General features: G+C 41.1%; 1 protein-coding gene across 2 annotated transcripts in view; it reads left to right on the top strand.

Moving 5' to 3' along the window:
- The first annotated feature begins 9,716 nt into the window (after positions 1–9,716).
- Positions 9,717–25,276, top strand: part of PPP1R12A (protein phosphatase 1 regulatory subunit 12A) — a 90,585-nt gene continuing 75,025 nt past the window's right edge. For both annotated transcript variants that reach the window (XM_053406841.1, XM_053406840.1), the window contains exon 1: positions 9,717–10,169. In XM_053406841.1, coding sequence (XP_053262816.1) covers positions 9,933–10,169 — 237 coding nt within the window. In that variant the 5' untranslated portion in view covers positions 9,717–9,932. The remainder of the gene's footprint in view (positions 10,170–25,276) is intronic.

Raw genomic sequence — 25,276 nt, 5'->3', positions numbered from 1 at the left:
ATATGTCTAACTATGGTGTCAGGTGCCAAACAAAAACTGTGCTTAAGAGTGCTATGACTCCAATATAATTCCTCCCTTTATTGAAACTTTGCCTTCTTATTTATTGGTTTGAAAAATGCATTAATTGCTTCATCTCTGAAGAATTTCAAAGTGGCGCACAACTAAAAGTTTTATGGAATCAGAATATACAACAACTTTAAGAACACATTTTTAAAAAATGTTCTGTTTTGCAAAACTGACATTAGGCATGGCCGGGATCGCCCTTCTGGGAAGGCTTATCTGAACTAAAAACGTCATCAATAGGCCCTGAAATCCCAATGGGGTCAACTGCTGTCTGACGGCCACACTGCATCCCTTCCTTGTGGGCATAAGCAGAGCTATGAAAACATACCAGTTTCCTGATTCTTATGCTTCAGTTCTTTAATATTTTTATTGATTTATCATAAACATATTTACAAACTAGCACATAATCGTACAAACATTAGCAGAACCTTAAAAGGAGCATGTTCAGTATAAAAAACAAAAACCAATTATAGAGATGTAGTTACATATAGCCAAGTTTTTAAGATGAATCTATATAGCCCAACCACAATGAGGAGTTCAGCTTTGGGGTTTATTTTCCACTCTGCACAGATATTGCTTCTCGGTTTAAGTCAAATGTGTGCATGACCAAATGTTAGTGTAGCTCATCTTTCTTCAAACACAATCTGAAGTTTTCCCTCAGCATGCAGTGTAATGTTCCCCCATCTATGATTTGTGCATGTTGGAAGCTGAAGCACAGAGACAGTTTTCTACAGAGGGATGGGGGTTAGGGAGGAGAGCACTCCCTCCAACACTTCTCCAATGAAAATAGGGACGTCCCATTCCATAATGATTATATTACTCTTTCTACCCCACACATCTTACTGGGTTGCCCCAGCCACTCTGGGCAGCATCCAACCTATATAAAAACATAATAAAACATTAAACATGTAAAAAAAAACTTTCCCTATGCAGGATTGCCTTCAGATGGTTCAGGGGTCAGATAACTCTACACCCTCCAATATGTATCCAGTGAAAATAGGAACATCCTACCATACCCTCCATAATTTCTCCACTGAAAACAGGGACGTCCTAAGGAAAAGTGGGATATTCTGGGATCAAATCAGATACCGGGATGTCTTCTCTGAATCAGGGACATCTCTGGATAATAGGGACACTTGAAGGATCTGGAAGAGCAGCTGCATAGATTGAATTAAGTACACCCATCAGTGGACGTATCTGCCCTTAAATAATGTAGCTCATTCAGCTGCACTGGCAAAAGTCAGCTATAAAATATCCCCACCGTAGGACTTTATAGCCGTCTACCTAAGTAACTTTTCTAAATGTGCCGTTGTGTCTTGGCTCTGCTCCGTCCCAAATCCAGGCTCTGCCTTTTGTTTTGCATGGAACGCTTTAGAAACTCTGCACTGGGCTGGTAATCGGGGCTTCCCTGGGGAATGGAGACGGCTGTTTGTCCTTATGTGAACTATACATAAGAAGGCAAGAGTTCCATGTAGGGGCTCTGCTGCTGACATAAGCCATGAGAACCTCAGAGATGACATTCCAGCCTCTATTTACGTCCCTTTTCTGAACATACCCTTTAATAGAATAGTTTTCAAATGTTCTCTCATTTCTAAAGCCAAGTTCCAGAATTGCACAAGCAGCCTCCTCCTTTCTATATGAACAAGAGAAGGCTGCCCGAGTCATGTGTACCTGCCTTCTGACTAGCAGGCATCCAAAGTGCAGCCCTTTTCTTGGCTGTTCCTCAGTGTTGCAAAGATAAATAAATATGCACGTCACACAGCTTGCTCTTTTGTGCTATATCCCATCTATGGAACTCATGAACTAAAAGCTTGTGGAGCGGATTCTTTCTGGGGAAACATCAAGCCATCCCGCTTTCATTGTACTTTGCAGCCACAACAGGAAAAGGGAGTTTTGTGGCTGAACACGGATTTGAACCCTGGCTCAGGGTTCTAGCCACTATCCCACTGGCCCAAGCTATAGTGGACTCTCCCATAGTCTGTTTATATCCGCTTCACCAATGCAACATAGAAGTGAAACATAATAGTGGGTGAGAATCAGCTGCTCACAAGCTTTCTCTTCCCCATAATTTTCTAGGGAAAAGAAGGCATGTCAGCAGAGAACTGAGGGGTGTGTGTACATATTAATAAGCATGGCTCTTCTGCAAGGAGGACGAAAGCCTTTGGGACAACAACCTCTTATTCTCCATGCCCTAGTGTGACTAAGCCTGAGCATTTGTGAATAAAATAACCACATACCAATTTCCCATTCCCCTCCCCTCCCTTTCTTGTGCCCAACTTTAGACTGTAAGGTCCCTGGGGCAGGGACCTCTTCCTTTGTGGTCTGCAAAGTGCCATGCACACCAACAGGGCACAATAGTCCATGTTGCACTGCAAATTCCATTCTGCTTGCTAACAGAGAGCCATGACATTCAAGTTCTCAGAGGACATTTTTAGCAAGGTGCTGGAAAACCGTAGTCACATTTAACTATTAGCAAGAACAGGCACAAGCCTCAATCTCTGTGCACCAGGATAAAAACAAAACCCTGAGCTGGGATTCTTATAAAACCAGTTATGGCAAACAGTCTAAAATTACGCTTCCTCTTTGTCTTCTTCATCTTCTGTACCATAAAAGGAGGGCTTGTTGGTATCCTATGCATTTTGACACACGTATTCCAAAGCATAAAGCAACAACTTATAACTGCAGCCGGTCATGAAAGCTCCCGAAAGCAGCAGCACATAAATAAAGAGCGGCCCACTGCTTTTTGCCAGCAGCTACATAGTTGGGAAACTATGCAACAGCTAAACAATGAAATTAAACACATAGAACCTGGTACACTTAAATATTTAAGTGCCATTTTTTTCAAAACAAATCATACTAATGCATAACTGCAAAGCTGACCTTCCTTAGAGATGTCTGGCAAAGTCTAACTTATGTCCCCATTTATTACATAATAAAGAATGGGTTTTCTTAATTTAAAAAATATTAATATGCAGAATATCCAGGCAGAAACCTCTGTGCATCCGAATTCAACCCCTGTCTGCAATAGATGAATATTCTGATTCAAGAGAAGCGTTAAATTCAACTATCCATCTAAAAGTGTAGAGTTTGTAAATGTAGGCGCCCACCATGAAGACAATAAGGCTGTTTGGTTTTACCTATGGTGCTTGTTTGCCTCTATGTACCCACGTTCTCCTCTGGTTTTTCCCAAGTCAATTTATCTGCAGATTGGGGCAATACTGAAGAGCAAGACACTGTGGGAGCACACTAACCCCCTCCTCTTCCCATATATTGAAACTGAGTTAGAAAAATGATGTATGTTGATATTGACACTTTGTAAATGGGAGAAAACAAGATTTACAGAAGAGTGACGTACAGACACGAGGCTGCAAATGACCAGGCAGTCAGGCAAGTGTGGTGACCCAGAAGTCATCAGGAAAAATGAATAAGCTTTGTGTTCATGATAAGACAGCAGGGACTGCCTCTGCAACAGCTTAGCTCTGATGACAAATTAATGCATTAAATCTTTAGAATCTAAACGTCACAGACTTCAATGCTCATCACCATTTGGCGTCAATATACAGTCAAGTCTTCTTTCTACTACGTAATATCTAAAACAAAACCTCATCTTCTGACTAAGACTTGCGGCAAAATTATAATTAGAGTGAAATGTTTTGCAAGACATTTGTGACAATATCATGGTAACAGTCTTTAAAGCAGTGGATCTTGCTGCAATAGGACTTCTCAATAGTAAGTAGTTTGGCAAATCTGACTATAGCTTGTTGCTAGTCTGATTCAAAGCCAGATAATTTATGAAACGGTTGCTATGATACAAGTTACAGTTTTGATGACTCATTTTTATGCAGTATCTAGAAGGTGACTCCCACTTCAAGCACCTCAAGTTACAGTAAATAAAAACCATCAACAGGTTTAATGTACAGTTCTCAGATACATAGCTGCATAATTTTAACATCAAAATCAAGGCGGCCCCCGAGCAGCAGTGGCTCCATAGTGTGGCCCAATGGAATTCCCTTGTTTTCTGGATTTGTAATGGAACAAATCTGATGAAAGAGCATCGGCCATACCCTTTGCTACTCTGCTATGAAGGACAAATGCTTTCCCTTGCTCAATAGTTGTGTTTTATTTCTACTTTGGAGTTGCTGAGTTTAAAACCCCTCCATAATCATTTCACATTGTTTCTTGGTTAAATAACTAGTGGGGTAGGAGAGCTGAAGAAGAAAAAAATCACATCTGGCAACCAATGTGCCCTTTTGGTTTCAGATAGTATATGGGTAGACAAGTCTAAAAAGCCTGGGACACAATTTTTCATGGCCCTCTAGAGTCTAGAGGCTATGGTAGTTCATTTACCAGAGGTAACGTAAGGTAAAGGTAAAGGGACCCCTGACCATTAGGTCCAGTCGTGACCGACTCTGGGATTGCAGCGCTCATCTCTCTTTATTGGCTGAGGGAACCGGCGTACAGCTTCTGGGTCATGTGGCCAGCATGACTAAGCTGCTTCTGGCGAACCAGAGCAGCGCACGGAAACCCACCGGAGCGGTACCTATTTATCTACTTGCACTTTGACATGCTTTCGAACTGCTAGGTTGGCAGGAGCAGGGACCGAGCAATGGGAGCTCACCTCGTCACGGGGATTCGAACCGCCGACCTTCTGGTCGGCAAGCCCTAGGCTCTGTGGTTTAACCCACAGCGCCACCCACGTCCCTTAGAAGTGATGTGTTTAGCACTAATTCTGGACGTGTAGACTTGATTCTGAGCAAACTAAAGCCTCCTGATGTATACTTTGCTCTAGGTATAAAGAAGGGCAATCAAATACATTTGATTTTGGGTGTTGAGACTCACGTTAACAGAGGAATGAAAGAAATTTGCAGGGAATATCTAGTTCAGTTAGTTACAAAGGATTGCAAAGCATAGGTGTAAAAATCTGATGAATACTTTTAAGAGTGTTATTTATTCTTGGCTGGTAATAGTCTGCAAACATTGATAGATTCTACCTTCCCCACTGAAATATGAATCATACCTTTTAATCTTTATCTATGTTGCATGTAAGAGATGTTGCTGGGGGGAGGGGGGATTCAACAACTGGAGAACTCTGAACGGCAACTGTACTTATTTAAGAAACTCTCCACATTTAGTATTTATTATAACCATTTAGTCCACTTTTCCCTTGATGAATAAGACTGCATAATCCTAATCCACTTTTAAAGTACAATTTATCTTGGGACAGAAAATTAATACATAATTAATATGAGGATAACACTTTATGTAGAACACTATTACAGCAGTGAGCTGCATTTCTTCTTAAAAAAAAATGTTCCCACTCTCCTGGACAGCGGTAGTGCAGTTGCTTTACATACTGTGTTTGTATTTTTTTGCAAACATTTTTGACGAACATTTATATCCTGGTTTGTGGATTCTATTATCTGTTAGGCACTAGTAATGTGCTTAGTGCTGCTCAGGAAGCAAATGAAGGAGGAGCTTAAACTAATGTTTCCATAGCCTAACAGAGTTTGGATTCAATGATTTTGGATGACTGCACCAGCTTCACCAGTGCACTTCTGTGGTAAAAGAGCCCAGGGTTAATTAGCCTTCAACAAAGTCAATTATTCAGAAAATATCTACTGAGTCCAAGTTCTAGCTTTCATTTGTCATCGCAAATAAACAGACACCTGTTCCTGCACATTTAAAAAACAGAGTGCACAAATCCCCATTCTGTGAATAATTTTTATGATTGATTTACTTATTGATCAATTCATTAAAAGCAGGCAGAGCTGCCTCGGGAGGGAGTTTTATAATTGGGATTTGACCATTGAACAAGCATTTTCTCCAATCTGACCTCTGCAGGCTTGCTGGATATAGGCAAGGAGGAAAGGGAATGACTAAGTGAAGGCTTGACTTTTGCCTGATTCAATTTATTCTGAGGGTGAGAGGAACATCCAGAACGATGTTACGTAATCCCATAATTAGTGAGAAAAGCTGCTGGTGTCGTTGGCATTTTGCTAGACAAAACCAAGGTGCACAACATATGTTTATGTTATGTTGTATTGGTATCATCCAATCTCTATTTTTATTAGGTGCTCAGAATGGCTACATAAGATTATTACAGTACCTTATAATTAATAATATTATATTATTACCTTATATTGTGCTATTCTATTCCTTTTGTTTATGAAATTTCTAGACTACTTTTTATTTGAGAATTACACAGCAGTTTACAACATAAAAACACAAAACTGCACAGCAAAAAAAGTTTGTTTAAAACCTCCAGTTTAAAAATAATTGTTTAATTAGCCAAAGGTCTGGGAGAAGAGGAATGCTTTGCCTGGCACCTAAAGATCTGTAACAAAGGTGCCAAGTTAGCCTCCCTGGGGACAGCATTCCACAAACAAGGAGTCACTGCAGAAAACACTTGTTCTCGCCTGGCTCAGTTCATATGGGGGAGGTGGTCCTTACGGTATTATGGTCCTAAGCCACTTAAGGCTTTATTGGTCAAAATCAGCACTTTGAATTGGGCCCAGAAACTATACGATAGAAGTTAGGCTACCCCTGTCCAGATAGGGGCACAGCTGGGCCACCAGCCAAAGGTGATGGATGGAAGGCACTCTGTGGCACCAAGGATAACTGAGACTCAAGCAACAGCAATGGATCCAGGAATACTCATAAGCTATGTACCTGCTCCTTCAGATGGAGTGTAACTCCATCAAGAGCAGGCAACCTCCCATCCATCCGGTCTAGGGAACCACCCACTAACATTGCCTAAGTCTTATCTGAACTGAGCTTCAGTTTGTTGGTTCTCATCCAGTCCATTGCTGAGGCAAGTCCAGCACATTCACTGCCACAACTGCAGATGAAAAGGAGAAATAGAGGTGTGTGCCATGAGCATATTGCTGACAACATACAGTGGTACCTCTGGTTGCGACCGGGATCCATTCCAGAGCCCCGTTCGCAACCTGAGCAGAACGCAAACCGCGTCTGCACGTGTCGTGATTCACCATGACTGTGCATGATGTCATTTTGAGCGTCTGCGCATCCACAAGCGGCAAAACCTGGAATCAACCCTTTCTGGTACTTCCAGGGCGCCGCAGGACGCAACCTGAAAATGCTTATCCTGAAGCAAACGCAACATGAGGTATGACTGTACTCCAAGGCCCTGGATGACCCCACTTAGCATTTTCATGTAGATGTTAAACAGCATGGGTGATAAAATCAAACCCTGAGGAACTCCATCTTGAAGTCTCCATGGGGCCAAAGAGAACTGTCCAAACATCACTTTCTGGATATGACCATCCAAGAAGGGCGGAACCACTCTGCGAGGTTTGATTAAGAGATAATGCCTTGCTTAAGGTCAAATTGAACTTCATTAGTGAGCAGGAGCTTGATGACATTTGGAATTGAAACATTCAGCAGAACTTAATTTTAATACAAAACCTCTGCTGGACACCTTACCCTAGATATAATCACACTGAGACTCTGGGTTTGGAAAATAAGAAAGCTATGGTGGTGGTGGTGGTTTTTACAGGAAATACATGTTTGTTATGTAAGATCCCTAGTTCTAAGATGGAGATGGGAAGAGCCATGCTTATTCTTTCATCTTAGCAGAAAGTGTTCCAAGTATGCCTGCTTTCATAAGGACGACATGGAGGAGGAAATGAGGTCAGATCAGCAACAGAAGAGTATCAGTCTAACCTGAAGCAAGATCAATAGGTGAGCACAAGTATAGTCTAGGATACTTGGAAGCTCCTCTCTATCCTTTCTCATGCAGGTACATAAGCCTGCAGTGCAAGCCGAATTGCGCTGAGACTTCCAACAGGGCTCAAACCTGTGTTTCCACAACCCAGCCTTTAACCACGGCAGCACACCTGCTTTCATAAACAGGATGTTCTATATTGGCCAAGCACTGCATCTGGCCCTGATGTAGCAAACAGTCATTCTGTCACTAAACCACCAATCTGGCATCTGCTAAGGATCAACCCCGTTCTTACAAAATAACAACAATTTGATATTCAAATGAGTTTTAGGTGTCACTCAGTTACCATATCTTAGTTGCTTAGTCATGTAAGTTTCAGTTGGTTGATTAAATCAGTATAAGTTTGCATACAATTAAACATAATGGAAATCTGTCTGATTAATCAGAGTAATCAAAAGGCAGAACAAAATTGACTGCCTTTTCACCAAGTCTCTGTAAGCAGCTCTGGTAGTATGTTTTTTGGCTTGTGGTATAAAACTGCGGGAGGCAGTGGAAGACAGGTGTGCCTGGCGTGCTCTGGTCCATGGGGTCACGAAGAGTCAGACACAACTAAATGACTAAACAACAACATAAAATGACTACAAATAAATATAGAATCTTTATCGAGAAGTTATTAATGTATTAAATTAATCCCATGGAATAGTTAATAGTTGAAGCCGTAATCTCACATAAGTGCTGAAAGGACTAGTAGCCTTATGGTAAAACCCCATTCAACACTATGAGATCCCTGCATAAACACCCCTTTCCTGCTGTCTGCAGGCAGTTTTGAACATTGGTACCTTTCGAAAGAAGGTATATATAATCTCATGTTTTAAAATTGGAGTGATACCAGAGTAAGCCTCATTTACAAGGGAATAAGCTTCATTAAACACAGTGAGACTTCTAAATGACATCCAGAGTGTCAGTCTGCATACCTCAAGAGCATTAATCTTAGCTATGACTATGTATGTTATGGTCAGGGCAGGGCACGCCCAGGTTTAACTGCAGGGAAGACTGCAGCCCAACCTTCTGCACACAGGGCTTGTTTACATTTTTTTTTGTCTCAAAACTGGAGGCGACCTCTTTGTGAATTGTTGAGTACTGTGTTCATCATGTACGCTGTTCGAAAGCTCGATTAAAAACACAAAACCAACCCATCCATTTCGGGGGCACCTTAAAGACCATATACTGTGTAATTAACAGATTTATTACCCCCCCATCACGTTTTTTTTGTTGTTGTTTCTTTGCTGAGGACTGCTGCTGCTCCTCCGGAATTTGTCGCACTGGTATAATACAAGAACGGATGCAAAAGCAGCGCTTGCCGAGACAGCCCGGCAGAGGCAGGCTCGTAGTAGCGGCTCCGCTTCCAACATCGCCCATAAGCCGGCACTTCCTGCCTCTGCAACTCCTCACTCCGGGGACTTTGCAGCAATTTAAAGCGCACGCGTTTCCTTCAGGGGTAAAACCCTGCTGAAGTCAATGGAGCTCGCTTCCCCGCAAAGGTATTGCACAGGCTTGCCATGCAGCCTTCGCTCGGGAAGCAACTAAATCCCATTCACTTCAATGGGACTTGCTCTCGCGTAAGCCTTGCAAGACGGAGATGCAAGCTGCGGGCATCTCACATCCTCGCCGCAGCTGCAGCGCCTCCGCCCGCTTCCCGCGGCACGCTCGTATCAGCGCCGGCCTCTTCCCTCCAATCACCGCCCGGAGCTCCCTCAAGAGCCAACTTCATTCGCCGCCCGCTTCTCGTCGGAGGCTCTCGCGAGATGTTACGAGGAAGAAGCCGGGCGCTCCTCTTCTCCTCTCTTTCCGCCCCCGCCCCGCCCAGCGCTTAACTAGTTAGGCAGGCAAGGCAAGGCAAGAGCAGGCGCGCGGGGGATCCTCTCCGGCGGCGCTTTGGGGCACTTGTGGGCGGGGCCGAGGGAGCGCGCGCGCGCAAAGCTAGCGAGGGAGTGTTCGGCCGCGCGGTGCTGTGTGGGAACCAGGCGGCGCTTGGGCTTCCCCGCCTCCCCCTCCTCCTCCTCCTCCTGGGTGCGGAGCGCCGCCGCTGAGGGAGGCAGGCGAGGCAAGGCAGGGCGGGCGGGCGAGTGATAGCTAGCTAGGCGATAGGGAGCGGGAGAAGAAGGGAACCAGAGCCGAGCAGGGCATGAAGATGGCGGACGCCAAGCAGAAGCGGAACGAGCAGCTGAAGCGCTGGATCGGCTCCGAGACCGACCAGGAGCCGCCGGTGGTGAAGCGCAAGAAGACCAAGGTGAAGTTCGACGACGGCGCCGTCTTCCTGGCCGCCTGCTCGAGCGGAGACACCGACGAGGTGCTCCGGCTGCTGGAGCGAGGCGCCGACATCAACTACGCCAATGTGGACGGGCTCACCGCGCTGCACCAGGTCTGTGTTCTGGCCCCCGGGGGCTGCTGGGGCCTAGCTGGGAAGGAGCCCTCCGCTGCCCGGGGAGTTGGGTAGAGGAGGCAGCCGCCTGAGGTGCTTGTGTGAGGGGTGGGAAATGCCAACAAACACCCGTCTTCCCTCAGAGCGGAACGAGGAAGACGTTGGGAAGGACCCCCCCTCTCTGCCGCCTCCCGGCCGTTAGAGAGGAGCCAGGCCGGCTGCGCGCATCCTTGTTTGTGCCGTAGGAATGTTGTGTTTTGCTGAGGAGGAGGAGGAGGGTGCTTCCCTGCTTGCTTGGGCGGGTTAGGCCGGGGAGCCGGGCCTTGCTTTTTTGCCTGCCTGCCTCCCCTCACCCGCCCCCGGCAGGCAGTGACAATTGCGAGGCTCCTCTTCCTTCCTCTCTTGCACTTGGCAGGGTTGAGGTGAGGCGTGGGGTGGGGAGACTCCTCCGAGGGGGGAAAGGGGACGCCGACTACCGGGAGGCAGGCTCGAGGGCTCCCCCATTCGTCCCCAGTATATGGCCAGGAATTGAGAGAATAAGCTCCCTTCCTTACCTTCGAGAAGAGGGGGCAACCTCTGGCAGTGATGGAAGTGGCTGCCTGTCCCGCAGTTTGAACGGCTGCCGTTTCCTGCCCCCGGTGTGAACGCTGTCGTCTCCCTTCCAAAAGATTAGACTCGCTGCTCAAGCTCGCTCTCCTCCCTAATAATCCTAAATAGTTCGCATGCTCTCTCTCTAAAAACAAAACAAAACTTGTGTTACAGGTCTTGAACGGTACTTGTTCTGCGGTGTGAAAGGCAAACTCGAATTCGTGTTTGGTATGCGTGTTTTTGCCCCCCCCCCCCGCCCCAGTCGTTGTAAAATAGTTATAGCGATTTTACCTTGTTTTTGTTTGGCCAACTCCTTGAAACTAACGTTTTAGTGAAAATGGAAGGAATACCACTTGTGAGGGTTTCTCAAAATGGATGCTTTGTGCATGTTAAAGTTTTATAGGAGTCTGATTGGAATCTCATAATGTTAGCCAAATAAGGAAAGACTGTGGCAATCCAGAGATAATGTGGGTTTGCTTGAATACGTTAAGGTTCTATTAGCAGGCCAAAAGCAATAACAACGTTAGGGTCAGTGAATATCAGAAAAGCAAGTATAATCACTTTGACAGTTTGATTTTGGTTTTCAACTCCAGTTGGCTTGGTAGCATCATAGAGATATGGCAATTAGTATCTCCTGTTGAATCAGGTAGAAATTCTCTTTGCAGTATATTGGCTGGTTAAGTGTGTGGAGTCTTTTACTAATCTCTGAAATACAGATTTCAATTTAGTATGTATTAAAAATTTATGATGATGAAATGAATATGAGGAAAGCTGCTCTGTTGTGTTGCTTCAAGAGAGCTGAGGATGGCTTACATGCTGTGCATATCTTGCTTTTTTATTGTGCAAGGTGTATAATCAGTTGTGTCTCCTGAATAAAACCTGCCATTCTTCTGTTGATAGGTTGCAATCGGTTTAGAGAATTCATATGTGTACTATTTACAGAATAAATTACAGAGAGAAGAAACCAAAGAATAACTAAAACCTGCTAGGATGAAAAATGACAAGACTCTAAAGACTTGACTTTATTGTGATTCTTCATCCTGAAGAAATGGCTTTATTGATGAGGCTGCATTTTATTGGGTTAGATGTTAATCTATTTACAAGTACTAGAAAATCCAAACTTCATAGAACTACTTGTCACAATACTAAAAAGTTGATACTGCAGTGCTAATGAAGTAATGATCATCACAAGATTATAGGTAACGGTACCTCATTGGCTAGCAATTACTGAACATTCTTGGTAGCATAATTTAACAAGGTGGGCTTTGTCCATGTTAATCTTCCTCTTCTGTCCCCTTAGACTAATGTCATTTAGCTTAATATCATAAAATTGGTTAGGCTATAATATCAGTAGGCATCTTGGAGGCTTTGTGAACATGTAGGTGGTTGAAAAGGAAAATCAGTGCTTTAATGGTGTGCTTGACTACATATGTTTGGGAGCAAATCCTAGCGGAATTTTCAAAGTATGCATAAAACTTTGGCCATAGGCTCATGTACGTGGTGAGGGAATCTCTGAAGAAGTTCCATATTGGGACTGGCAAAGAATAAAGAACTTGGTGTGTGGAAGGAATTGCTACTGTCTCTACTGGGTGTATTTTTTTTAGGTGTAGTGGGCCATAAGAATCTCACACAGGAATCATTTAGCATGCTTATCTGGCTGCAAGCCCCATTAAACACAGTGGAACTTACTTCTGAGTCAACATGTAAGCCACGGAAAACCAGAGTTCAGTAACTTTGTGCACGATATAATGTGACTGAAAATATTGTTAACTTTCCAAGATATACTGCATCTGTCAAACTGTATCCCCCCAAAAGGTTTTTAAATCTGGAATTTCATTGACTACTTAGAGCCCGTAATATGCTCTTAAACTTAAAACTTATTCATACTAAGGAAATGTCACTCAGCTGCTGTTAGGACCCTCTGTACTGTTAATGGAAACTGAAACTTGCTGCTGCCATTGCTGGGCAAAATATATATGGTGGCTGGATCAGTTTCTGTTGGTGCATACACATCATTTGTCAAGATTGAGTTCTGAATGCACATGCTCAACAACATGATATGGTGCGTAGAATCATAGAATTGTAGAGTTGCAATAAAAGCTATTTTACTTCTCTGTGTCAGCATTCAAAACAATTTTAAATGCAGCTATGTGATTTAGTGTTTTTAAGTAAGGGCCAGCCACACTGGTTTAATGTGGAAAGACTTACCTATTATGGATCACTACTTTGTTTATTCTTTAGTCTTCTGTAGTGGTAACATGATTTTGGTTTAAAGAGAAGAATAAGTTTTGTATATTTGTGCAGAAAGAAAGAAGAAGCTGTTCAATGTTATTCTCCTCTGATGTAAAATGAGAGTGAAAGATGGTTCAACATTGTTGTGAGTTGATAGCAGTTATTAATATTTTTGAGTTTGGTGACTTCCTAGGTAGGAAATTCTTCTGCAGAAGCCGTTTTCCATATACTTACTGGTCTTTTAATGTCAAATCAAACATAACTGGCACAGAGCAGTAGCACTCTTTCTGAGATGAACTAGAATACAACTTCATCTCTTTCCAAAACTTGTATCTTCCTGTGTAAGAAAGGTACATTTTACTTACTCTCTTTTTTTAGGTAAATAAATATTAATGACCTCCAAAACCTGTTGTCTTCTAAAGCTCATCTTCATATAGATTCAAAATATATACAGTGGTACCTCGGGTTAGATATGCTTCAGGTTACATATGCTTCAGGTTACAGACTCCGCTAACCCAGAAATAGTACCTTGGGTTAAAAACTTTGCTTCAGGATGAGAACAGAAATTGTGCTTTGGCGGTGCGGCGGCAGCGGGAAACCGCATTAGCTAAAGTGGTGCTTCAGGTTAAGAACAGACCTCTGGAAGGAATTAAGTACTTAATCCGAGGTACCACTGTATTCATATGAACTGCATTTATGACGTATGAACTTAATTTTCCATTTAAAAGCTGTTTTGATGCATTCTAAAATGCGTTGTTGGCTAGTGCTTCTGGCTGTGACTTTGTGCACATTGCTTTAGTTAGATATAACATTGCATTTCCAAATAGCTCAATGCAGGTTACAAAAATAAAAGTACATTTAAGTTAGAAATGCTAACCAGTGAATTGGAACAACAAATAAAATAATCACTGAACATGCCAAAAACAATCAACCGAACACTGAAGAAGATCATTTCTTTCCCTGAATGGACAAAGCATTCCAGAACAATGGGGCTTCAGCAGAAAAGGCCCTCTCCTCCCCTGCTAACACTAAATTTATTTGGCATAGATAATGCATACAGAGTAGGGCTGGTCCCTTAGCTATGTGTGTCCCATGGTGTGACATTAAATCTTAAAATGAGCACCTTGAATTGCACCAGAAGCACAAAGGCAGCTTTTGCACAGCACAAGTTGTTTGTGGGTGTGCCTTGCAACACCTGTTAGAAAGCAAACAGCCACTTTTGCATCAGATGAAGCTTCCAAGTCCTCTTTGAGGCAGCCCCATTTAAAGTGTACTGCATTAGACTAGGTTAGAAGCTACAAAAACATGGATCAGCATGGTAAGATAGGCATGCTAGCTTTGTTCTAACACAGCTTGAGAGAATCCCAATGCATAATTTTCTTCTTTGAACTACCCTCTTCACACATGCTGCAAGCAACACACAAAGGTGTTTTGTAAAAATCATGTGACTAGTGTGTTCATTGACAGGATAATGAACAGTTCCGTTTGCACTAATTCCTGTTTAGTACTTCACAATCGAGAAGTAAATTTAAAATAATAATGTAGAGGGTTTTAATTAGCAAGATGACAAATTACAAGGCTTAGTTTAACACTAAGTCAATAGAACCTGAAACAGATTCAGGATGGACTTGGAAAAGTGTCTTGAGGTGTTTGGCTGGAACTTTGGGTATGTTCCAGTGAAACAAAATGTCTTTAAATCCCATTGGTTTCAATAGGAGAAGTGAGCATTGACTTAAATGTCTTCCACTAAAACCAGTGAATTGAACTCTGTTTGGGGCATTGAGTATGTTAACAGTGGTAGGCTGAGCCTTAAACCCACTTCTTTCCATTTGTCAGTTTTACCTTTCTAAAAAGTTCAGTTGTCAGTATTTTCAAAAACCAGTGGTTTATCAGTCATCAGTTAACTTGGTTTTATTGTGAGTTGACTTGAGCAGCTAGTGTTAGGAAGATAGTATAGAAATTAAAACAATACAATATCTAAAACTGAGTGATAGAGTTGTATATTGATTCCCCTCCCCCTATTTTTCCTTAGGATTTTGAAAGAAGTTATTTCGTAGTGCAGTGATACTAATTCAGTTGACCAGAGTTCATTATCAAGTAAGCTAAATGATTTTGCTTTTGGGTGGTATAATTTGAAGCAATGGACATAATTATATATGTATGCTCTCTTGCTAGGGTTTCAGCAGATCTTTTATTTGTTGTACAAGTAAATCAACTGGGGATAGTAACCCTTGATGCGAAATGTTATTAAGTATCAAGTCTAAGAAGCTTTTAACTACAGGGCACATAACTCGGTACAGAGTATACTAGTGTGTATGTTTCTCACCATAAGCTTGGGTACCATGTAAGTCTGCTGTGCGACCAGATGCATGTAAAAAGACAACTTGGAGATAATCATGTGACTGGTGAAGACCAGATTCCTTGTTCTGCCTGTTCTCTCAGTGTACTGTATAGCCATTTCTGCTAGTGGCAGATGTTGTCTGTTTTTATGATTTTGACACTCATGAATCTATCAATGTAAGAATAGATGTTGCCAAATTAGAAACCTTAATCATTGCTCTTAAACTTCTGACACCTGTACAGTTTGCCATTTTTTAACATTGTAGTGGTAGCGCAGCATGAACCATTGAAGAAAGAGTCTGCATTAACTTTGAAAAAGTTCTAAATCCCTTAGTTAAAGCAAGTTTAATCTAAGTCACCAAAATATTTATAGGGACTGGAGGCTTCTTTTAATGTTGTTTATCTTCAGGTTTTAGTATTTTTTTCCTGGTGAGTGTGGTGCTGCCCTCCGGTGAGAGTGATTACCAATCAGCCTTCCAACTTTGACACTGCAGTGGTGGGTGAGGATCCCCGTCCTCCGCCCCCATACTTGGGATTGGACCAAGCCAGTATCCCCCTTTGCTGACCTTAGGAGTGACAAGGACTGGTAGGAGGGGTCTTCCTTGGGTGCTTGAGGTATCTTCAAGCAGCAGTGTCCAAGTTAACTCCCTGCCTTCCTAATCCTTGCTGGGTGAGTGACTGAAATTTTTGGCTTGGTCAGCAAGGCCAACCAAAAATGGTCTATTCTCTGCTTATCCCTATTGTCTTAAAAATGCAAGTTGTGCAGAGAGCCCTTTCCCCAATATGTATTTTTGAGATGTTTGAATGGTTTATGTGAATTTTGGTTCCTTTAGAAGAAGAAAAAAAGAAATTACTGTTTTGTGTGTTGAGGTTGACTGCATGTGAGTATAGAGCTTTCCTGTTCGGTGTAGTCTTAAAGCTCAACTGTAATTCTAAATTGAATGGAGGCATAGCGTAGATAGCCCACCTTTGGGAATGTGCATTTATTTTTATTGTTTTTAAACATTAATATTTAAACTCAAGAATTTAACCCAGATATTTTGTATTTACTTATATAAAATACTTAGAAGTAAAATTTATATTTCTATATTGCAGTACACCTTACATTCCAATTTATTTGTGCTTTGGTTAAAAAAAGGGCAGAACCCAACCAAATGTTTAGCACTTTCTAGTGATAGCGATTCAAGAAAGATATCCAAGAATGCTCCCATTTGAAACAGAGGAATACAAAGGTACTTTTTAAAGTACGTTTGGCTCACCACTTACACAAGGGCTTGGTTCCTGGGATCCCATGCACAAAGGCAGAAATGCACAAAGTCTGGAACTCCTGGAACTGCTTCTCCCCGCAAGGCTGAGCGCTGCTTACCTGGATCTGGGGAGGTTGCTGGAGTGCCCTGGGAGCTCGCTCCCACAGCCTACCTGGAGTCTGATAAGCAAGGAAAACCTGCTGGGTGCATGGGTGGGGGAAAAACAAATAAATGGGGAATGGCGGGTTTCTTTCTTTCTTTCGTTCGTTCATTCGTTCTTTCTGCCTGCACCCTCCCCCCACAAGGTGTGATTGCGTTGTAAAGTGAGCATAAGTTGCAGGTGTACTCTATTATTTGTGTCAATTATACCTATTTGATTTTAGGGCTACTTAAAATTCTGGCTTGGTGTTTTCACATTGGAGAAACCTAAACCTCATTACCACATTGCTGGGACTGGCTCTTTGGTATAAATAGTAACTTACAGCATGTTTGTTGAAATCTACCATAGGTTTTTCTCCAAGCCTCTTGTGAAGTCACACACAGTGGCTGTGTTCACACAATTTTTAAGTCAGAATGTGAGATGTTTTAAGTTTAACTTGTGTGATGCTTCCTTATTTGGAAGTTTTTAATCATAATTCCTGGTTCATGTGCAGTGAAAATCTATGGTTCATTGCAACTTCCTGGTTTGCGTGAAGGAATAAAAAAAAGGAAAGGTATGCATATTCTGATTTAATAAAATCCTGGTTTAATATGTATTTGTGGCTGGTATCATTCTTTTGCTATTGACTTTTCATATTGTGTGTGTGCATTCATGGATGCATGCATGTTGCAGGGTTGTGTGGGGAGAGCCACAAAATGTATATCTGATTTAGTGCATCTCAGTTCCTTTGTAGAGTAGCAAATGCTCTAGGGGAACATCTTCCTGAAGTGGGAATCTGGAACCTGCAACATGCCTTAACGTAGCTTAACATGAGAATGGGTAGTATACATCTCCAAAACTACTTTATGCTGAAGATGGATTTATGTGTTCAGGAGAAAAAGTTACATTTATATTCTTATAGCTGAAGTTTTTGACAGATATTTCATGGTATTTCGCTGCTTGTTTACTGTTAGTGCTTTTGAAATGGACATTTCTAGAGGAAAGACAATACGTTAGAGTGGTAAATTGTATTCTGGTGATATGTGTTGCATTGGTAACAGAAGTAAGGTTCAACTGGCCAGTGTTAGAAATTAGCCAGATGCCAGGCATGTTTTGCAACTGGTGCAGGTTCAGTTGTGACCATGTGGAGATCTCTGGCTGCCAGGTTGGTGACTGAAATCTCCATCTGGCTGGCCCTTCGACCTTTCTTAAGCAGGTAAGCAGAATTGCTTATTTATTGTCATGGGTAGGCAAACTAAGGCCTGGGGGCCGGATCTGGCCCAATCGCCTTCTAAATCCATCCCGCAGACAGTCCGGGAATCAGCGTGTTTTTACTTGAGTATAATATGTGCTTTTATTCAAAATGCATCTCTGGGTTATTTGTGGAGCATAGGAATTCTTTCATCCCCCCCCCAAATATATATATAGTGCAGCCCCCACAAGGTCTGAGGGACAGAGGACAATCCCCCTACTGAAAAAAGTTTGCTGACCCCTGTTTATTGTATTTATATCCCACCTTTTTATCCAAGGAGTGCATGGCTCACCTCCCTTCTCAGTTAATCCCTACAATGACCCTGTGAGGTAGGGTAAGAGACTGTGACTGGCCCAAGGTCACCCAGTGAGATTCATGACTGAGTGGGTATTTGAACTCTGATCTCCCAGGTCCTAGTCTGCCACACTAATCCAGGGCTGAAACTAGTCAAAGACCCAGTTTGGCACACACACCCGTGCACATTTGCTTGCACACACAGGTTGCCCCCCCCCCAATAGCTACGGCTCTACTCTAACCATTACACAACACTGGCTTCCTAGAGTACTTCTGCTATGGGACAGGTATCTAAATTAAGTAGGTAAATATGGGGAAAGCAAAATGTCACTTAGAGAAGGATCTGAAATATTTTCCTTGAAGCTTAAATTTGTTTTATTCTGTATTTTATTTGATGGTTTAATGTGTTGTAAACCACTTTGAGATTTTTTCTTTAAAATATAAAGAGGTATAGAAATGACATAACAACAATAAATACCATTGGGGAAGAAATGGTGCTTAGACATACTGTTGTGGCATCCACAACCTAGATTTAAGGTGTTATTGGGCGATTAGTTTCTAACACTGCACTTGGCCTACGCCCTTGATAAGGAAAAACGGTATAGCTTTATATACTAGTATGAAGATTCTCGTATCTTTTTGCACATACACAAGATAATCTGCTGCTTGTCTGTCATTGTAATAGACAGCTTGTATGGTTATAAGGGACACATTTTTCTCTACATGTATGTAAACTAGCCCTAAATTGTTTCAGATGTGGTTTACAAAAAAATAAAATAAATCCCTTTACCTCTGTCCTTTGGTTAGGGATAGTTTATAAGCAAAGTTTTCATCACTTTTGTTTAGTATTGCGGACTAAATCTATACCAAATTTGTTATTCAGAACTCACTATAGTAATAAGAGAAAAGTACACCAGAGAGAGAATCAAGAAGTTAGGAGCATCTTTTGAATGAAAATGACTATTTTTCATTGAAGGTAGACTGTTAAGTGTTATGGATTCATTCCTGCTTTATTACTGTTTAGAGACAATTTAGTTTTCCTGTTTGAGTACGTTTATCTATTGAGTACATAGTTCAACATACGAAACTGTGGAAGGATATTAGCAAATGCAGAGTTACAGGCAGATAGCACTAACTTAAAGGGTCACAACTTCATTTGCATTGTGTACATAAACTGCCACATCATTCCATGCAAATGCATGAAATCCTTATTAGCATAGCTCTGTTTATCTGAGTTTTTAAAATCTTTCTTAACTATAAAAAGGCAAACTCCAGTAGAGCTGCAAAACAGTAGGGCTCCTAGTAAGCAGTGCAAGGTCTGATGCTATCTGGTGGGCGGAGACATTCCAGATTCTCATGTATTGCTGGATACATTCCTGAAATGACAGTCAGTGGAAAATGTGGCATAGAATGGAGGCTTTCCTCAGCTGTCACCTTCTTATAGTCTGTTAGTGTATTGTTAGAACAATAAAGCAATATGACTGGTTCATATTTATAACAAAATGTTATCCATGAATATCAAGAATGTGCTTATTTCACAATAACTTGATCATATAAATATAGTTATTCTGAGCATTGCCAGCAAATATAGTTTCTTAAAGTCTGAGAATTCATCTAGGAAGTGTTGTATATGCCAAAAAGTTCAATGTCACCCTGTATGAAAGAAGGAAGATAAGGCATAGACTAGATAAGCTGTCATTTTTCAATAGAACAAAATGCATCGATAGAGGTTCATTGCTGCTGGTTTATTTTGCCACTAGTGTGATGTTTAAGTCTATGATGTAGTACTCTGTCCCACAGAGTGAGCATTTGCAGTGCAGCACCAGTATACAGAGATCTGAAGTGCAGTCTTATACTCATAAGTAAGCCCTAGTAAGTTCAATGGGACATAGTTTCCCAGAAAATTATTGTGGGATTGCACCTAAATACATTTATAAGTACAAAGAAACTTAAGAGTAGCGAGCAAAATAAGATAAGGTTTTGTTTTCCTGTACTGTATATGCTTACCCAAGCAGTTGTTGGCTGTATTAATGCTTGTAGGTTATTCTAATTACACCCTTGCAGTTAGAGTTCCTCACCTGGGGGCCAGGGCATATAATATTGCTTCTGGTTAAGTAGTTTGCCAGATTCACTGCCTTGTGATACATAGATTAGGTATGCATTGGTGAACATGCTGGTAGTGTTGTACTTCTGTCAGACTTATTTTAATAGAATAAACTTGAATTGGGTTTTCAAAAGGTTCTGTAACTGTTAAATGGAAACCTGATTGCTACACCTTGATCGGTAGAAAAAGGCATTTTAGTATGTTCCGAACAAATAGCAGATAGTAGGATTCAAATAGCTTGCAACATCAGCCTATACAAGAACATGAAAGAGAAGAGTAGCAAGGCATGAGCCAGCTTATACTTTTTCATTATAAAACCTTCAATACAGTATAAGTTCATTAACACTGGTTTCTTTTCTGTAATTATTACTGTCTATATATCTTAGAACTGTGCACTATTTGCAATTTACTTACATAAAAATTATAACATGTCATGTGACCAATTCTGTTGCTGTAATGACTTAGCTCCTGTAACAATGATTTGAAATACTAACAGAACAATCCTAAATTTGTTGCGTGTGTGTGTGTCTCCCTCTCCTTCAGTCTGAGGTGGAGTAAGCCATACATCCTGAGGAGCTGGTGACATCATCTGGACAAGACTGAGCTAACCTAAAACCAGTGTTCGAAATTCCTATTGTTCTAGGTGCATTTTGCGACAGAGAAGTTCATTAGCATGAGCAGTTTCTGAGCTCTGGGCGCAGCACTGTGCCTAAGATTTCAGATTAAAACTACAGAGTGGAAGGAAAGATGGACTTTTTCTGCCTTACCACTTCCAGCTACTGTCTGAATACTGGAGAAGAGACCAACTTAAGAATATTAGGGGGGTAAGCAGGGAAAGGACTAGACCATGTGAAAAATTAACATAATATTTTAACTGCAGTTCATTCATTTTCAGCTTTGTATTCTTGTTATAAAAAGAGCGCCTAGATATTATGTTGTTGTGTCCATAACCTTAAAGTGCCACTTAGCTCCTAGCTTTCATATCTCTGTTTCTAGCACTGCCTAAAACTCTTCATAAAGCACCAGAAAATTTGCACCCATGCAAAGGAAAACCTTCCTCAAATGGAGCACCCCACTGAGCATGAGTCAGGTATCCCAGAGTACAAAAAGAGACTTGAAAATATGTTTCAAAGTCCACATGGCATGCTGGGCCTAGGACTTGGACAGAAAAAAGTAGGCCTACAATGGGTTCTAAAGCATGATCTCATTAAGGAAGAGTTAGAAATAATGACCAGGATCCTTTCCCAATTTTACAAAAATCTGCTGTGGGGTGGTCCACAGTCCCAAAATATCAAATAGCAGGAATGTATGATTGCTAACATTTACAACCACAGCCAATGAATCTGGGCCTAAACACAAGGTAGCCATTAAGACCCTTTTTGTAGTTGCAATATAACTTCTGACTCTGGCTGGAATATTGCTGCTGCCAAGCTATTCATATGATGGGGTCCAAGATTCATTAGAAAATTCAGACTAAACGCCATACCTTTTTTGCATTCCAACTTAAATTTAACTACCCAAGATGTAGAGAAGACTGTAGCTGAAGCTGGTGCCAAGGGAGAGGATTTGGAATGTAATTGCTCAATTTGCTTGCTACTTCCTCAAAGCAGACATACTTCAAAAGGTGAGAACAGTAGATGATGGAAAGTTGCAGGCAATTTTTGGTGTGTGTGTGTATACCATGATTCAAGCAGTGACATGTTCCAGCAATGAAGACACTTCACATAGTATGCAGAGTAACTCAGAAAGGTAGGGATCATGAGATTATCCATTCAAGCTCATCATTTATGATAGCATTCTGTACCAGAGCGTCCCATTCCATATACCATAATGATCCATAAGGAGGGTGAATGAAGAATAAGTACTGTTGCTCATCTGAAGCCCAGGTGGGTTGGATGGGTGGATGAAGATGACAGTGGGGATGAAGAGAACCTAGATCGCTGACTCACATACTTCTAGGCTAAAAAGTTGTGTTTCCTCAAAGACCCAGTATGCAAGGATCAAAGTCAGGTGCAGGAAAGTTCAGTCTAAGAATAGCAAAAGAAGTTATGAGGCCACACCAAGATGCTGAGAACACAAATTCTGGTGCTCAGAAAGAATAATTAGCACAGTGATTTTATGCCATTTTCAGTTAAGATAGAGAAGACAGATACTTTAACATAAATAAGTGGGTCACAAGGTCGGTTAACAAACCTTTTTGCTTGCTGGGTGTGCGGAGTAGTAATGAGGTATTACTGCCTTTTACAGTTTGCCACAGCAAAAGTACCTATGTCCATTCGCATGGATTTCCTGACCTGAGACCTTTCCTGGTGTGGAAGGGAGGAGTTCTTGATGTTTGTTAGTGGTTTTGAAGAGTTTTTGTTGTTGGGCTGGGGGAATGGAACAGATCAGGGAGTTAGTGTCTCAGGATGACAAGATGACACATATATTGAATGGCACTTTGTTATGAGAGTGGAAGGATTTAGTGTCTAGGCACAGAGGTGAGATTTTCAAAAAAGGAACTAGTGTTTCTCCAGGAATTGCACCCCAGATCTCTCAAACTGGAGGAAACAAAATATTGTATTCTGTATGTTTGTTGAATGCTACACCACTCTGGGTATGTCAGAGGTATGGGAGTGTGAATATGGGAGTGTGAATATAGGGATTGTTTAATGGATAAATTTTATATTTAAAAATTGAAAAAAATGCCCTAACTACTGACCCATTGGTTTTAGTCAATGGAGGGGGAAACATGTCCCAGCTTCAAACTGGTTTGAGACTGATTCATGGATATATTGGAGGAATGAGGGGGCTTAATTCCAGTGGATTGAAAGCTGCCCACATAACTCCCATTGGGCACCCTGTTTTGACTACTGCTGCTGGCTGTAACACCTCTATCAGTAGATTTATGCCAGCTGTGGAGAACTTTAGGTGCTAGATGTTGCTGAACTACAACTCTCATAATCCTTGCTTGCTGGAACTGATGCAAGTTGGAGTTGAGAAAACAGGTAGAGGGCTAAAGGTTCTTCACACCTGATCAACTGACAACTTTAAACACAATTTTGAAATAACATTACTCCTTGAAGAAATTGGTGCCTTTTGGGGGGGCAATTACAGGTACATCCTATCTGGAAATTCATCTGGTGTGTTGCAGTGGGAATTGATAGTGAACACACATGTTCATATTGCTATTTAGACTAGATAATAAATAATTGTTTAATATTTTCAGAATTCTGTGGCTGCCCAGATTCATCTGAAAATATAAATCAAACAGTTGAGTCAAACTCTTAGAATCTTTCATTTTACAACAGAACACTGTGATCTTAGCATGCAAGTTACAACAAATAGCCTCTCCTTTGAATATAATATATATAGATTTAGGTCACATTAACTGTCCCCCTTTAATTGAAAATACCAGTTGGGGCTACTTGCTTCCATCATGGAAATCCAATTTTCTCCTTCTTTGTTCCCAGTATTTACTTGTGTATTTTTCATGACCAGCTGACAGTACTAAGGCTGCAAGTTTAGACACACTTAACCTGTGAATAAGTTCCACTAAATTCAATGAGGCTTATTCGAGTTGATGCACACAGAATTTCTCTGGTCATTTATTTAAGGAAGTGTGCATACTCCTCTTTCATTAAAATCAGGGTTGAAAAGTGTTGTATTTATATCTTTTATCTTACGTTTCATAAACTCTGAACTATGTTTGAATGAAGATTACATTATTAACTGCTTCAAGAGGTCCATTAACTGTCTGAGTTCAAATCATGTGAAATGGTAAGACGTTAAGAGTTTATATTTTCTTGAGTAAAAGATGCTTCCATCAGCACACTTGTATGTAGTTCCCCTTTTAGATTGTCTAGCCAGAAGCTTGGAGTTGGACTATTTAAAGTTTGAGGGAAAATAGGATTTAATGCAATATTGTCTTGATACATTTTGAAATGGGTATTTGCATTTTTAACAAATAATTTTCTCAATGTACTAGACGACTTTTGTCTGCTTGGCTGTTTACTTTTCAGCTGCAATCTAGTATATCTATAAATGCTAATCCTTAACATTTGAACTATTGGTGCTGCCTAGCCAAAAAGGTTGCTCCATTTTTGTTTTTGTTTTGTTCTTTGCAGATAGTTGACTAACCAGTACAGTGATTCAGTTAGCAGTTAAAATGTAACCGGAAATAATTGCCTAATTTTTGTGGTGTATGATATCAACCTCTGTTCCTGTTCTCCTTTTTCTTAAGTGTACAAATGTCCCTAAACAGGTCGGAACTAAGTTGCCTCTTCTGTCACTAACCACCAGAATTACAGAAGCCTTGTTTAGAATTTATGAAATACTGTTGGTTAATAATGTCATTTGCAACCACATAGAGCAGAAACAAATAATGTTATCTATTTGAAACAAGCAAAACCCATGGAGTTAAGTTTGCAAGTATTGTGTGGGATCCAAACGTGTGGGGTTTTTAAATTGCTCTTTAGGGTTCAGTTGGGGGGTTAAGGACCTAATGTGGGAAAGAGATTGTTATACCATAGCTCCTTGTCTTCAAAATCTTATACAAGTTGAGTTTCTTTATTATGTGAAAATCATTAATGCTGTAGCGTTCTTGTAGAAATGGTTTTGTCATACAAATGGAACATTGAATCCCTGCCATTTATTGTATATTAAATGCTTAAGACTGGATCTACTTGTGTTTGAATTTGGAAAGCAGTATGACACAGCATTTGCACTGTAGGTTGTTTCTTTTAACTTGTTAAAAAGAATACCACCATATGTATAAGTACTCCAAATATCTTCCATAAGTAAGCTTGGGATTGTTAACTCAAAATCAGATCTGATCAAACTTTATCCTTTAACTTGGCTTCATTCTGGCCATAAAAAGCAAATCCAAATAAAAAGCATGTTAACATTTTTGACATTCCTTAAAAAGGAAGC

The sequence above is a fragment of the Podarcis raffonei genome, chromosome 10, assembly GCF_027172205.1.
Source record: "Podarcis raffonei isolate rPodRaf1 chromosome 10, rPodRaf1.pri, whole genome shotgun sequence".
In the NCBI taxonomy this organism is placed as follows: Eukaryota; Metazoa; Chordata; class Lepidosauria; order Squamata; family Lacertidae; genus Podarcis; species Podarcis raffonei.
Note: the sequence above shows the minus strand (reverse complement) of the source record. Positions and strands in the feature narration are given on the sequence as shown.